The following is a 14,442-nucleotide window of genomic DNA, read 5'->3' on the forward strand; positions in this document are numbered from 1 at the left end:
GAAGAATTTCAGACCTACTGACACAGATACCACCATAAACTCCCTTCAAGATACCTGAGGACACAGATTCTGAAACCAAGGGAGGACAAAACAATACCAAACAAGTAGAAAAATATAATGCAGCAGTTAATACATCTAATTGTATGCCTCAGGTAAGAGGAAACAAAAGTACACTAATGTTGCCCTCTGTCCATTTTCCATCAAGACAGTACAGGAACAGAAGATCCCATAATCACATAGTTGGAGGGGACCATACAGGCTATCTAGTCCAACCCCCTTTTCAATGCAGGATCAGCCTAGAGCATAAGTGTTCGTCCAGCTGTTGCCTGAAGACTGTCCACCACAACCCTAAGCAGCCCGTTCCACTGCTGAACTACTTTTACTGTAAACTTTCCTCCTAATATCTAGCCAGTACCTTTCCTCCCATAATTCAGACTCATAATTGTGAGTCCTATCCTCTGCTCTTCCTCTAAGTGAACTGGATGCTCAAGAATCAAGAATGGCTAAAGAGATGAGAAATCAGGGTCTATTTCCACCTCATTTTTGGGTGATGCAAAAAGGAATGACAGAGAATGACTATTGAGATCTAGTGGTTCCTTTTGATGGACCACAGAAATCCACTGGTTTACCAAAATAAAATGGAAAGCATTAAAACAATGGGGATAGATTGCTCACAAGCTGATCTTCAGGGACTGTCTCTAAATTGTAAAATTTCAGTAAGTTTCACAAGGTTACATATAACACACATACTTTCTCATTTTCTGAGTTATGTCTCCTTAAGCAAGCCACACTTCTGGCCACAAAAGCAAGCTGGATGTGGATAAATTAGCATAATAGCACAAGGCAGCACAGACATACAAGATTCAGCACAAGTAAAACAGGCAATACACGATACATTCTATGTTTGTAGTCTCTCACTTACTTCTCTATCATGCTAACATTTGGTCATAGAAGCAAAGTATTCTGGTGAAAAATAATTTGTTCATCTGTCAGAATGCATTTATTCCAGTAGTCTAGCTACATCCCTATGCATCCCAATAGGCAAACCAACTCTGCTTTGAATACAGATGAATGATACCCCTCCCAATTTGCTTATGTGATCAATTGTGAAGCCTCCTTAAAGAGACATAATTCAACAATGAGAAAGCACTCACTTTTTTTACACCTCACATTTCTCCCCAGTGGGGACCCAAGCAGCTTACATCATTCTTCTCTCTTCCTATGAGCTAAAAATAACTGTGTGAGGTAGGTTAGGTTGAGAGTGTTCGAGTAGCCCAAGATCACCCAGCAAACTTCAATACTAGCAAAGAGATTCAAACCTGGATCCAGTACTTTATCAGTACTTTATCTGCTACGCCACACTGGCTCTCAGTACACTGAATGTTGTATGTACATACATATCGTACTGTATGTGTTGAACAACAGTGTTCATGTTTATGCATGCATAATCCCTGTTGAATTTTTCAGAATTTTTGCTATTTGGAGACAGCCCCTGAAGACCAGTTTGCGAGCACCCAATCATCTTTGTTTTAGGGCATGGCCACTTCAAAAGTCAATGGATTCCTCTAGTCATCCAGAATTAAACAATGCATCTCAGCAGTCATTCTCTGTTCCTTTTTCCCATCACCCATTTCCTAGCCCTCGTCTGCAATCACTACACATACACACTGGGTTGGTAGTCTAGGACAGAGATAACTAGGGATGAAGAAAACAAATTGGACAGGGCAGTATTGTCCCTTATTACTCTCTCCTGCCTGGCTTCATCCAGGATTCATACCCATACAGGTTTATTTAGGAGAATCAAATGACAACTACTCTTTTCCACAGCCTCTTCTCCCTGGACTGGGTACTTGTTAGGAACATAAAAAGATTTCTATTGGATTGGACCACAGGCCCATCTGTCCATCATTTTATTCCACATAATGGCCAGCAGAATGCCTTTGGAAAGCTTACTAGCAAGCCATGACCACAACACCTCTTTCCTGCTGTGTTCTGTGTGATCTGCTATTCAGAGTACGTTGCCTTCAGACTTAAGAGTTTCCAAGCCGCTACATCACTAACAACACTTGGTAGACTTAGTTTCTACCAGCTGCCCTCTTCTCTAAAGAGTCATCCCAGAGTAAAATTCAGCATAAAGGCTAAATTTGTATAGTGTTAACACTAAGTCCACTACCAAATTGTTTTGAAGTGTGGCATGAACTGGTCAAGTAAGCAAGCCTCCCCCTCCAATGCTTTTCACCCTGTAAGTACTGGACCTCAGCTTTTCTCTTTCTAGGTTAGGCTCCAAAACTATAAGTAAACAAAGATCTCCCTAGAGAAAAGCAGGTGCGGTGCCGCTTCTGCTCCAGGCCGCCGACGCTGCACTGTCAATTCTCACCTCTTACCCAACTCTCTTTATAATGAGAATCTGGGAGAAACCAAGGTGGCTGTGAGACAGTCACATCTAGTTTGACCTTGAGGGTCCAACTGTACACCACTGCCTGTAACAGGCCACAACAGTCACTTCCATTAGGGAACGATAATGCTAGGAAAAGGTACGGAAGCGGTGCATGTTGTTACGTTCCCCACGCACCCCTTTAGATTATTTTCGGTTTTTGTTTGAAGGCCGATGCACATTACCATCTGGATCCTCAGAACTCAACCCTAAAGCACAAAAGCCCTCCCAACGTGCGTAGCATGGAAACGCACATTCTCTTCGTCTTGTCATTCCCCCCCCCCCCCGCTCGATACCGGAGTCCCTTCCCAGACTCCTCCTCTTCCGGTTTCAGGACAACGGAGAAGGCCATGTCCTTGGCCGCTATCGCCCCCAGTCTACACCTCAGTTAGCCGCCCTTCCCTGACTCCTTACCGAATGCGCAAAGACGGCCCGAAAGGGCGCGGAAAGCAACATGGCAGCTCCCGCTGCACCGGCCCCGCGTTTCCTCCCCGAAGGCACAGCTCCCCCGTCTGTGTTTGCGCCACGCTAGGCACGCAGGCGCAGTGGGAGCAGACGGGCTGGTTTGGAGAACGGCGCATCTCCTCCCACGCAGGAATGATGGACGTGCGCCCCCAATAGGCGGGGCGTCCTGGGTGGAAATGGGTCTCGGCTCTCAAGCAACTTGAGGGTAGATGTGTGGTGGTGGTTCCCCTTTCCAGTATTTTGTGAAATCTTTATGCAAAAATATGTCTGTTTTAACGGTGGCCTGAATAACACACACACACACGAATGTAGGGTTTTTTTAATGCGACAAAGTGTTTTTCATATTATATTGCTGGATCCTACACATGCTTACTGAGAGTCCCTGTAACTTCAGTATGTGTAGGGGGGGGGAGGTCTATTCCTGGAAGTAAGCTTGCCAACCTCCAGGTGGTGGCTGAAGATCTCCCAATATTACAAACTAGAAATAAGGCCCGTTGTGGAAATAAGTACAACGGGCCTTATTTCTAGTTTGTAATATTGGGAGATCTTCAGCCACCACCTGGAGGTTGGCAAGCTTACTTCCAGGAATAGACCTCCCCCCCCCTACACATACTGAAGTTACAGGGACTCTCAGTAAGCATGTGTAGGATCCAGCAATATAATATGAAAAACACTTTGTCGCATTAAAAAAACCCTACATTCGCGCGCGCGCGCGCGCGTGTGTTATTCAGGCCACCGTTAAGACAGACATATTTTTGCATAAAGATTTCACAAAATACTAGAGATGATCTCCAAGTGACAGAGAGCAGTTCACCTGGAGAAAATGGCCACTTGGGAAGGTGGATTCTATGGCATTATACCCAACTGAAGTCCCTCCCTCTCCCCAAACCCCACCCTTCTCAGGCTCCACCCCCAAAATCTCTAGATATTTTCCAGCCGGGAGCTGGCAACTCTGTCTGGAAGTGAGCGTGAGATGTCACTGTCAATAAATGGAGGAATGATGTCCCTCTCTGTGACAGAAAAAAATAGCAAGTTGTAAAGATAGGAGAAAATAAAATCCCAAATCTGGCCTCTGCCTGTGGGGTGGGGAATCCACCCCACCCTACAAACCCCAGCAAATATTAAATATAATTCTACAAGGGTGAATGGAAATTTTGATGAGTAATGGTCCTCATTTGTTTTAGGGGATTTCATGGCTGAGTAAAGAAGTATTTCCATTTGTCTGTCCTGTTTTACCTATTGCCCATCCACTTCCTTGGGTGCCTCCAATTGTAGTATTATGAAGGAGCAGAAAAACTCCCTCTATCCACTTTCTCTGCCACGCAAATAACTTTATAAATCTCTATCATGTCCCGCCTTACACGAAGACATCACAATATTGGGTGTTTTATTCTCAGTCCCTTTCTTAATCCCCATGATTGAGTTTGCCTTTTTCACTGCTGCCACATGCTAAGTCAACATTTTCATTGAGGTATGTATGCACTATAACTCTAAGATCTCTTTGTGTCTTGGTCTCAGCCAGTTCAAAGACAGGATTTTTTGTTCCAGTGTGCATCACCTTATACTTTCCAACACTGAAGTTCATTTGCCATGTTGTTGCCCACTCACCCAAATCAAATAGATCCTCCTGGAGCTCTTCCATAGTTCTTAAACATGGCTAAGTAATTAACGAATACCACCCTAGTGACACAGCTACTGTTGTGCTCTCATGAAGTATGTTCAGTGTTGTGCATATGATTATATGGTTTTATTTGGGGACTACAGAATGGTAAGGAACTAACAACCAGTTGATGTAACCCTCAGGAAAAAAGAAAAAGATCACTAACACCCACCCCCCTGTCCTTGTTCACAACATCCAAAGCAAGGAGCAAGTACAACAAACAAAACAAACAGAAGCTACTGAGTAAGTAGCTCAAGGCAAGCTGAAAACTCCCAAATGGAGGTTGCCTGTCTCAGTCCTAGCTCTCACTGGGGTCTTGTGACCTAGGGATGCCAGTCTCCAGGTGGGACCTGGGGATCCCCTGGAATTACAGCTCCTCTCCAGACTACAAAGATCAATTTCTCTTGAGAAAATGGATACTTTGGATGGTGGAATCTTTGACATTGCACCCCACCTGAGGCCCCTGTCCTCGCCAGGTTCCATCACTTTGGATCCAGGAGTTTCCCAATCTATATCTAGCAACCCTACCCCTAATCCCCCACCGGTTGCCAGGGGAGATCTGGCAACCCCATGGGACCATGATGTGACAATGAATTGTACACTGTAATGACAAATGGGGCATCTTTCCTGAGTTGCACAGCCCCAGATCTAGAAACTGGCTCAGAGTGAACATTTATCTGAAGAAGCTTGGTCTGGACATAATGAGGAGACAGATTTCAGTTCATGTGGGAAACGCGCACAATCAGTTGGATTTAAGTCTTTCTCCTACTAACACTGAAATCTATGATTTGCCAATGGAAAACTTGGCTAAACGCTTGTGTTTTAGAGTGAATAAAATGGTGCTGGAGTTAACTTTAAATAATCATACAGAAAGGTCCTTAACACTCTGTTGTCAGAAAGTTCTCAGAAAAAATCGATATGACATTGTCTGAGTCCTTCTGTCAGACCCCTGTACGTACTCACTCTCAACAACACTCTTGGGATAGCAGATTTGTTTATTGAGATATGAAGTCGTGACAGGTACAAACCAACTTGTGTCAGAACTAACGATTATTGGTGCAAACCCCAATATTATACCTACTTTAAACTGACCCCCCCAGTGCCCCATCCAATCATACTGGTAATTCGTCCCACCAAGCCGTTGCGTGCCCATCCTCCCTCCCCCCGTGAACTCCCACTACTTTATCTATGACAGCACTCCTGGCAGTAAATGCTTCGAGGACACATTTCTCTTCCCTTCCTGGGAGGCTCCTTAGAAAAACGTTACAGGCATCTAGCAAAGCACATTCCCACACATGCACTGAGACACATTCTCCCCCCACCCCGATCAGCCAAAGCATCCCTGAACCAAGAGGACAAAAGAATATCACAGCAAACAAAACTCTGAGTTTGACACCTTATTGTGAACGCTGCTTTAATTTTTTTTCCTGGAAGAGCAATCTATTATTTTTATTTAGGCTCCATTTTGTCCTCACAACCACCATGTGAGGTAGATTAGTCTATGACTAGCCCAAGGTCCCCCAGCAAGCTTCCATATCAGAGTGGGGATTTGAACCTCGGTTTCCTAGATCCTAGTCTGGCACTCTTAACCACTACGCATCCTGGCTGTCTAAATATTAGTATTTAGGATTGGATCCTGTACGTTTTTCTCATGGTGAAAGGAGGAAGGCCCCTTTTTCACCACTAGAAGGACTCTGCTGGGGATCTTGGATGAATATTTGTCAGAGATGCTTTAGGCTGGTCTTGCATTGGGCAGGGGGTTGGACTAGATGGTCTGTATGGCCCCTTCCAACTCTATGATTCTATGATTCTAAAAGTTACTTAGGACATAAGCTGCAGGGAAGAGGAGGAATCAGGTGAGATTGTTTGGGAAAGCTGGTATGCTCCACCCCTTGGTGTGTTTGTCTCCAGTTGCTGTATGTTGTAATTGTGCTTTAATCCCTAATTTTTAAATGCCTCTGAATGCAGGATAATGTGAGCAGAAATTCAGAAATAAATAAAACATGTAAAAACTGATAATTACTGATCCTGAATTTACACAAACCAAATTAGAAAACTCTCCTTAAAAGATTTCCTGTAACAGCAGCGTTCTTTTAAACCACCTGTACTGGGGTCACTGTTCTTGTAAGGCCACACTGTCTGGTGGAGTAAGATTAGACTTCTGTTTGCCATTTCCAACTCCCTGCAAACTCCTTTGTAATTTCAACCGCACAGAAGATTAAACTTTCTCAATTTCCATTCTGTATGGAGGGCTACCTTGTCAAAACAGCTCCAGAGCCAGATGTTTCAAGTTCTTAGCAGCCAAAGTCAGGATAAAGCTTGGAAATCTTATCCTGCTGGATGCAAACAATCATGCAGTGGTAATTATGATGTGCTGTTTTTAGCTATGTGGCATATAAGCAGGGAGATTTTATACATACTGGATTTGTGAACTGGCAAGTCCAGCTAAACTGCAGAATTTCTCTCTCCAAAACAATGGACAGAAGCAGGTAATAATAATCCATCACTCTGCATTTTGTCACCTATGGATAAATGTGAGGTTTGTTTCACAGCAAGCGTTATGTACATTTGTTAGAACTATGTCGCATAAATGTTGCTTATTCCAAAGAAAATGTACATAGAATAACTCAGCTTGATGGTATACCAGCACACAATAATATGTCTTGAAATAAAATAGCAACAGGGAAATTATTTCTGTTATGTGCAAGCAAGCTGGCAAATCCATTCTGACACGCTGCTTTATCAGTTACAATGATCTTATATTAGATTGCTGCCTGGTGTCACGTGCCTAGTGTTGCTCCAATGTAGAAGGTTCTGTCACTGTGTTGGCCACAGTTCCTTTCGGATGGTATATGAGCAAGGTGACCCACTGAACAGGAGAGGGCTCCTTTACTCTGAACGGGGTATAGCAGAGGGAGCGTAATCAGTTGCAACTTCTGCTATTCCCACAATGCAAAGTCCGTACCTGCCAACATTCTACACAGACAATAAAGGTATGGAGTTCTGTCTGGTTTTGCATCTGGGCCCTGTACATATCAGTTACCTGCAGATCTCATGCTGTACTTTCCAATGAAGAGCACCCAGCTCCATCAGTTTTGATACTGCTGCTGCAGGGCCACAGCTGGCAATGGCGATGATCACGACACTGATGCAGTAGACGAGACCCATTTGTGCCACTACAGTGTTCTGGTTGGTTTGTCACACTGTTAGGCTTGCCAAGCCCCCGCTGGGGGCGGGTAAATTCCCGCCCAGGAGGCCCATTACCCACCACCAGCAGATCAGGCCCCGGGGGGAACTCCACCCCCTGCCGGAGGGCATCCCCAGAGTGATGATGTCACCTAGAGGTGACATCATCACGCTGGCCACATTGTGAGGGGGACACTGTGAATTGAGGGAAAACTCTACGGTGCCCCGCCCCAACTCTACGGTGCCCTGCCCCAAATGTGGGTGACGCGATGACGTCACTTCCGGTGACGTCGTCATGGTGTGCGCGCACTTTGCGCACGTGTGCAGAGACTCCCGACGGAGCCCGGAATCCCCCCGCTATCCAGGTAAGTCGACTTGGCAACCCTACACAATGTTGTATTTAGAATGACTGCACCTAAAATGCTTGTAACGTAAGTCAGACACCATTTTGCTTGCTTGTTTTAATAGGTTACTTTAATTTCTTTGGTTCAGGCTTCAAGCCTGGTAAGACCTCAAACGCCTCACAGTGTGTGCTTAAAGAAGCTAAGAGGTGCATGGAATTTTCCCTAGAGACAGAGATAAGAAGATGCTCAATGTCCTTGAGTGTTCACAGCTGCCTGTGCTCTTCAGTACCGGCCTGTGAGCAATTAGCCAATTAGTGCATTCCAGAGTACTTAGCACCTGTGTGGGGGGAGTATCGGACCCTTAAAGTTGTATTTAGGTTCTCTCAACTCACAAATAAGTATTATGGACTATCATGGTTGCCCTGGTAACAAGCCGAAGTTGACATCACTTTGCTGGTCTGTGAGTGGCCAAAGGCCTAGGCTACTCAGAGACCTCAATTCCTATAAAGTAAGCTTCTAGTCAGTGGCTACTTAGGGTTGTTGGGGTATTGGGCCTAGCTTGGTCAATACTCCGAAGCAACCCCACTATCTGGCATCATGACTTGATTCCACCCAGATGGGCGATGTGCTTTGTCATCTTGGACTCTTGTATTTTTGAACCTGAAACGGGTAACCTTTGCAACTGCTTTGTAAGTATTAGCTATGCTGGTGAAGCTCCGTGTTTTTTTTCTTCCCTTCACTGTCTAAGTCTTGTGTTTTAATTAAATCTGCACAATAAAGAACTTATATTTTTACTTTGTCGTGGTTTTCGACTTCTTGAACCTCAAAGGCTAAATCTATTGCCTTGGACCGTAAGCTGTTACTACTACCAAACTTTTGTCTTAGCTCAGTCTGTGGTTTACTCTGCAAGACTGACCTTTGTGTTTAAGTTCCAGAACCAGCCTGGAGACTTTGGTCTTTTTGCTCCAGACCTGTTGGGAACCAATAAATGACCTGGTGGCAGACTACCTTGTATTCTGGAGGGATTATTTAGAATTCCTTCAGTATTTTTGTAAAAGTACTTTGTGATCGGTTCTTTGAACAACGGTCCTGCACTTGGAGGGGTCAGCCGGCCGTTACAATGTTATGTGGCGATACTACCAACAGACATTTCCTTACTCAATTCAGGCCCCTGCCACACAGCAGGGAAAACACGGGCCGAAGCGCGGCTTTTAAAAGCCGCGCCAAAAAAGAAACGCCGCAGTGGGATCCCACGGATCCCCTGGCCGCGGCGCCTTATCTCCCCGGCACGATCAGATGCCGGGGAGAAAACACAGTTCCGGCGGGGAGGCTGCTGAACTGCGCAGGGGAAGGGCCTGATCGGGGGCGGAAGCACTACACTTCCCAGATGTTGTGGTGTGATCGCGGCCGTTTGCTCCGCCCCCGATCTGTCCTGCTCCCGGCCCAAATCCCCTAGTGTGAACGGGACCTAAGTGTACTTTCCATGAATTTAAATGAATTGCTGCTTGCCCTATCCTCAGTGAACAGGCTGGGCCATTGTTCTGTCCAATGACAACCATATAAGCATCAGAAAAGCAGCTGTGGAAGTTTGTAATTCAGTCAGTCTGCACCAGCAAAGGTGAAAATCAAATCCTTTTTGTTACGTATTAGGACTGGAACATTCCAGGACTATCTACCAGAGACTGGCTGAGCTTGGAGCTCTGGAACAATAGCCCACCAGGACTCTGGAAGTGACCAATGAGAAACTAATGTTATGTAAATAGCCTATCATTGGGGGTTGAGTGTGTTTGGGTGTGGCTGTTGCGTGCTATTTAAACAGGGCTGTTGCCCTGATGTCTTAGTGTTGTTCCTGAAATCACTTAATAAAGTAGAGCTGTTCACTGCGATGTGTCTTGCACCCAGTATTTAACACTTTTAGTGAAAAAAGATGCCTTTTGCTTATTAGTTTCATATGTGTTGTCTCAGGGGTTATTTCGTAGAAAAAGGGCTAGGGGAACTCATTAGCATAACTCATTAGCATATGCCACACCCCCTGACATCACCAGAAATGTGTCATAAGGCCACACACCCCGCCCTCAACGGTCCTGGCCGCCGGCACCGGCCTTGCAGCTCCACTGCCGAGCCCCATGAGGGGCCCAGAGGTGGACCTGCAAGGCTGGCGGGAGTGCAAGGAAGCCCCGCGAAGGCCCTCCCTGGCCCCAGGCAGGCAGGGGTGGGGAGAGGCAGGGAGGAAGCAACTTACCCTCCCTCTTCTCCTGCCTCCTCCTGGCTGATTGAGGGCCGGAAGCGGGGCGGCCGGAAGCAGGGGACGGGGCTTCGTCATGTGCCCCGCCCCCCGGTACCTCTGTGTTGTCTACAGATTACAGAAGGTAGATGCCAAGCTTTTCCCTGGCCTCAAAGAGACAGCGGCCTGGGCAAATATTCTCTGTTGCATTGTATGTAGCAGGTTTGGAGGAGTGGAGCCAAAGGCACCCAGGGCCGTACCATGGAGGCAGTGGGTTTACTTGCAAGAGCAACAAAGTCCCACTGTGATTTCAGAGGACCTAAAATAGCTAATCTAGTTATTACTTTTAAGCATTTTCAATAATTATTGTGTTTGTCTTTGAGCACTATGTTAAGCACAAATCTACTTACCTTGCCCTGGGAACAAATAATAAGAAAAGGTTTAGCAGCACCATGTCTCTATCTTTTGCAGAAGATTAAATCAAATACCTAATTCTAGAGGCCAGCTTTGTTTTAAGAAAAAGGGTACTGTATTGATATTTACTGCCACCTTCTGGACCTATGGAGGATTTCTCAAGTTCTGTTGCAAATTCCATGAAACACGTGGAATAATTTCTCAGTCCTATTTCCGAGGATGCAGTTAGGACTATTAGTTTTTGAATTAGAGCTGCCAGCTCTGGTTTGGGTAAACTCTTGGAGACTTGAAGGTGGTCTGAAGATTTGGGGATGGTGGAGTTTGGGGGAGGGAGGAGCTCTGTGGGGATATGATGCTATAGAGTCAATCATCTGAAGGGGCCATTTCCTCCAGAGGAACTGATCTCTGCATTCTGGGGATCAGTTGTAATTCCAGGAGATTTTAGGCCTCGAACTCCAGAATTCCATAAACTGTTAAATCCAGATATTTATTTAAATTTGCTTCCATGCCTTGGGAAAGGCAATTTGTCAAAAACTAGCCAGAAATAATGAAAGAAAAGAAAGAAAGTATACCGTTTCCAAAGGGATAGTTTTCTGGAGCCAAAATAACATCTGTGGCAACCTAAAGATTTTTAAAATTTATTGTAGCATAATTCTCATATGCCAGAGCCCACTGTAGTGACTGTTGTAAATTAGAGAGAGATTCTTATAAGGAACATAGAAAATGATAGTTTATAGAGGATCTCCACTAATTAGGAGAGAGAGCTGCCATGTAGTAAGAATTAAACAAAGTATTCTGGGAAGCTAGGAGAAAAATGTGGGTTTTTTTGGCAAGAAACTGTTCACACACTCTCAGCCTCACCAAACTCACAGGGTTATTGTGAGGAGAAAAGGGAAAAGAGGAGAACGATATGAGCTGCTTTGGGTTCCCATTGGGGAGAAAGATACAGTATCAATGCAGTAAATACATTGAAAAAAAATTATTTGTACTTTGGTGTGACTCCCATGTGACTGAACCCTAACACATCACACCCACTTCATCAGATGCACACACATAGTACAACAAACAAAAGGAGAGGAAGGAGTAGATGGTATGTGTAACTTAGTCAGAGAGGCTGGAAGACCCAGTATCCTAGGGCCTAGGAATGTTACATTACATTACATTCCAGAGCACAGATGAAAACAAGAGTGTGTGTGTGTGTGTGTGTGTGTGTGTGTGTGTGTGTGTGTGAGAGAGAGAGAGAGAGAGAGAGAGAGAGAGAGAGAGAGAGAGAGAGAGAGCGCAGTTCAGAGTGGGTGCAGACCATTTCCAACTCTTGATGAATTGGCAAAGTAGGATGAATTGCCTAAAGCCACTCTTCTAGGCTATGTAAAGGGGGGGGGATTTAAATGTGGTTTTAGATCTAATATTAGATACCAAATTGTGAATATCTAAAAACTGGAAACATATTGAAATATTAGTTATGAGGAGCTGGATTAATAAAGTACAGCAACTGCACATTTCCCCTTCCTATCTGAGTGCCACTATTAAAGGGCTAAAAGGGAGGGGGGAGTGGAATGGAACAGAGACAAGCTCCTCCCCACCCCCAGATTGGCTACAGGCAGAGCTTCCACACACAGGCCCCGCCCTCAGTTACCCTGCACTTTCCCCTTAATGTTAGAGCATTCCCCTTAATTGTACATACGGAGCAATTATTTTAAAAAGCAAAGCAAAAAGGTTGAAGAAGACATTTCAAATGATGGCATGGATCTTCCCAACATTTACTGACCTTTAAACACAGCCTAGCAAGAGAGATTTAGCTAGATTACTTTGATATGTACATGGTTTCATGACAAAGCTCTGTAACAGTTACATTTCACTCTGCTTTAATCCATCATTCTGCCGATACACGTAGTACATCTTGCATATTGGGGGGGGGGGATAAAAAAAAAGTTTTAGAATTAAACTGAACTGGAAAGAAAACCATGATATAGTGAATGAAAAAAGTGCATTACATCTGCTTTGTATTTCTTATTACTGTGAGCAATCACTGTGATCAATCAGATTCCAATCCTAAGGATTTGTTCCAGCAGGTTTGCCTGCAATACCTGTGGATAGCCTAGCAGCTGATAAATCTCATCCCAAAGTCTTGTATACTAGAGCAGCACTGTAAGTAATAGTAGTATATTCCCTTCACCAAGGGTGTCACATGTGTGCCTCAGGGTACAGACAATGAGCACATACTCTTCCTGCACTACCTTAATGTACTGTTTTGAAGAAGCAGCATTCTTAAAATGTATTTCAAGTCTTTCGGCCACAAGATGAAACAGGAAGCTCTTGTCCTATTAAGGAGGAAGTACAGTGTGGTGTCTGGGCTAAGATCTGTGAGACCCAGGTTCAAATCCCCACTCTTCCATGGAAGCTTGCTGGGGGGCCTTGAGCCATTCAGACATTCTCAGCTTAAGCTACATCTACAGGGTGTTGGTTGTGAGTACGAAACAGTGGAGTAAGACAGAATGATGTTGTAAACCATTTTGAGTCTCCATGAGGAAGAAGACGATGTACTCCCATGGAAATGAACATAATAAAATGACCTGAGGAGCATGAATAAATTACATTTCTTATAAAGAGAAAATAGGTTTTCACTTTAAACATTCACTTGAAATATTCTCTTTCCTTTGTGCGCATCCATAAGACATAATATTGCTGTACTTGAATGTTTTAACATATACAGTAGTAAAAGGACAATAAGTAAGCAAGAAGGTGATAAGCCTTTATTCATACATATATCTTGAGGATTTGATGATGCTTTCCATGGTTTTGTGTCTATGAAATCACTTTGACATTATACTTTAGGTGAAAGAGTTTATTTAGCTTGGAATGGGCTCTCAGAGTATATTCAGCAATCACTGATCCTTTAAGCTTTGTAATCAATTCATACAGTATCTGATATGGGGTACTGGCACTTTCCAGCTCTCCCATTAGCTGTGCTGTGCACTCCATCAGCCATTGGCCCATCAACCATCACTCAACCATCACTGCATGCTATTGGCTGGGGGCTGGATCTGCTCCTCTCTCCCACCCGCTGGCAGCCTGGCCACTGTTCCCTAACAAAATAAACTGCCAAAACGGCTGTCTCTCCTAATGAAAATGCTTCTACTGCTGCTTGGCTCCTCCATGGCTGACTGGCTACTGAGATGGGCCAGCAGCCGTCAAACCATTCTCTTCTCCTGCTGTGCAGCTCACTTTCCCCTCAGGGGCTGTTGCTTGGCAGCTTGGTTCTGTCAGTAAAAAGGCAGGGAGGAGGCCCTTTCCAGGCCTACTTTGGCCTTTGTGGGGAACTCATTGGATCCAGTCCTGACTAGGGTTGCCAGCTCCAGGTTGGAGAAATCCTGGAGATTTTGTGGTGGAGACTACAGAAGCCAGAGTTTGGGGGAGGGGATAGGCCTCAACTGAATAGAATGCCATAGGGTCCACCCTCCAAAGTGGTTATTTTCTCCAGGGGGAGAGAGAGGTCGGTTGTCCGGAGTTCAGTTGTGATACCAGGCAATACCACAGCCAGTGTGGTGCAGCAGTTAACACTTCAGAGCAGGGCCTGCCAGACCCAGGTTCTTGCTGTGGAAGCTGAGTGGGTGATTTCAGACCAGTCATGGACTTTCAGCCTAACCTACCTCACAGGGTTGTTGTCAGGGGTCATTTCGTAGAAAAAGAGCTGCAGGAGCTCATTCGCATAACT

At 44.9% G+C, this 14,442-nt stretch overlaps 1 protein-coding gene across 2 annotated transcripts in view; it reads right to left on the reverse strand.

The window, feature by feature from the left end:
* NDUFV2 (NADH:ubiquinone oxidoreductase core subunit V2) overlaps positions 1 to 2,997 on the reverse strand; it is a 15,216-nt gene extending 12,219 nt beyond the window's left edge. Inside the window, exon 1 of one of the 2 annotated variants that reach the window (XM_015406616.1) lies at positions 2,620 to 2,700. In XM_015406616.1, the coding sequence (XP_015262102.1) occupies positions 2,620 to 2,622 (3 nt within the window). In that variant the 5' untranslated portion in view covers positions 2,623 to 2,700. Of the gene's footprint in view, positions 1 to 2,619; positions 2,701 to 2,848 lie in introns of those variants that run through there. The other variant, XM_015406615.1, reaches the window with a different exon arrangement.
* Positions 2,998 to 14,442: the final 11,445 nt, after the last annotated feature.

This window comes from Gekko japonicus, unplaced genomic scaffold (assembly GCF_001447785.1).
Source record: "Gekko japonicus isolate JY-2015 unplaced genomic scaffold, Gekko_japonicus_V1.1 scaffold138, whole genome shotgun sequence".
NCBI lineage: Eukaryota > Metazoa > Chordata > Lepidosauria > Squamata > Gekkonidae > Gekko > Gekko japonicus.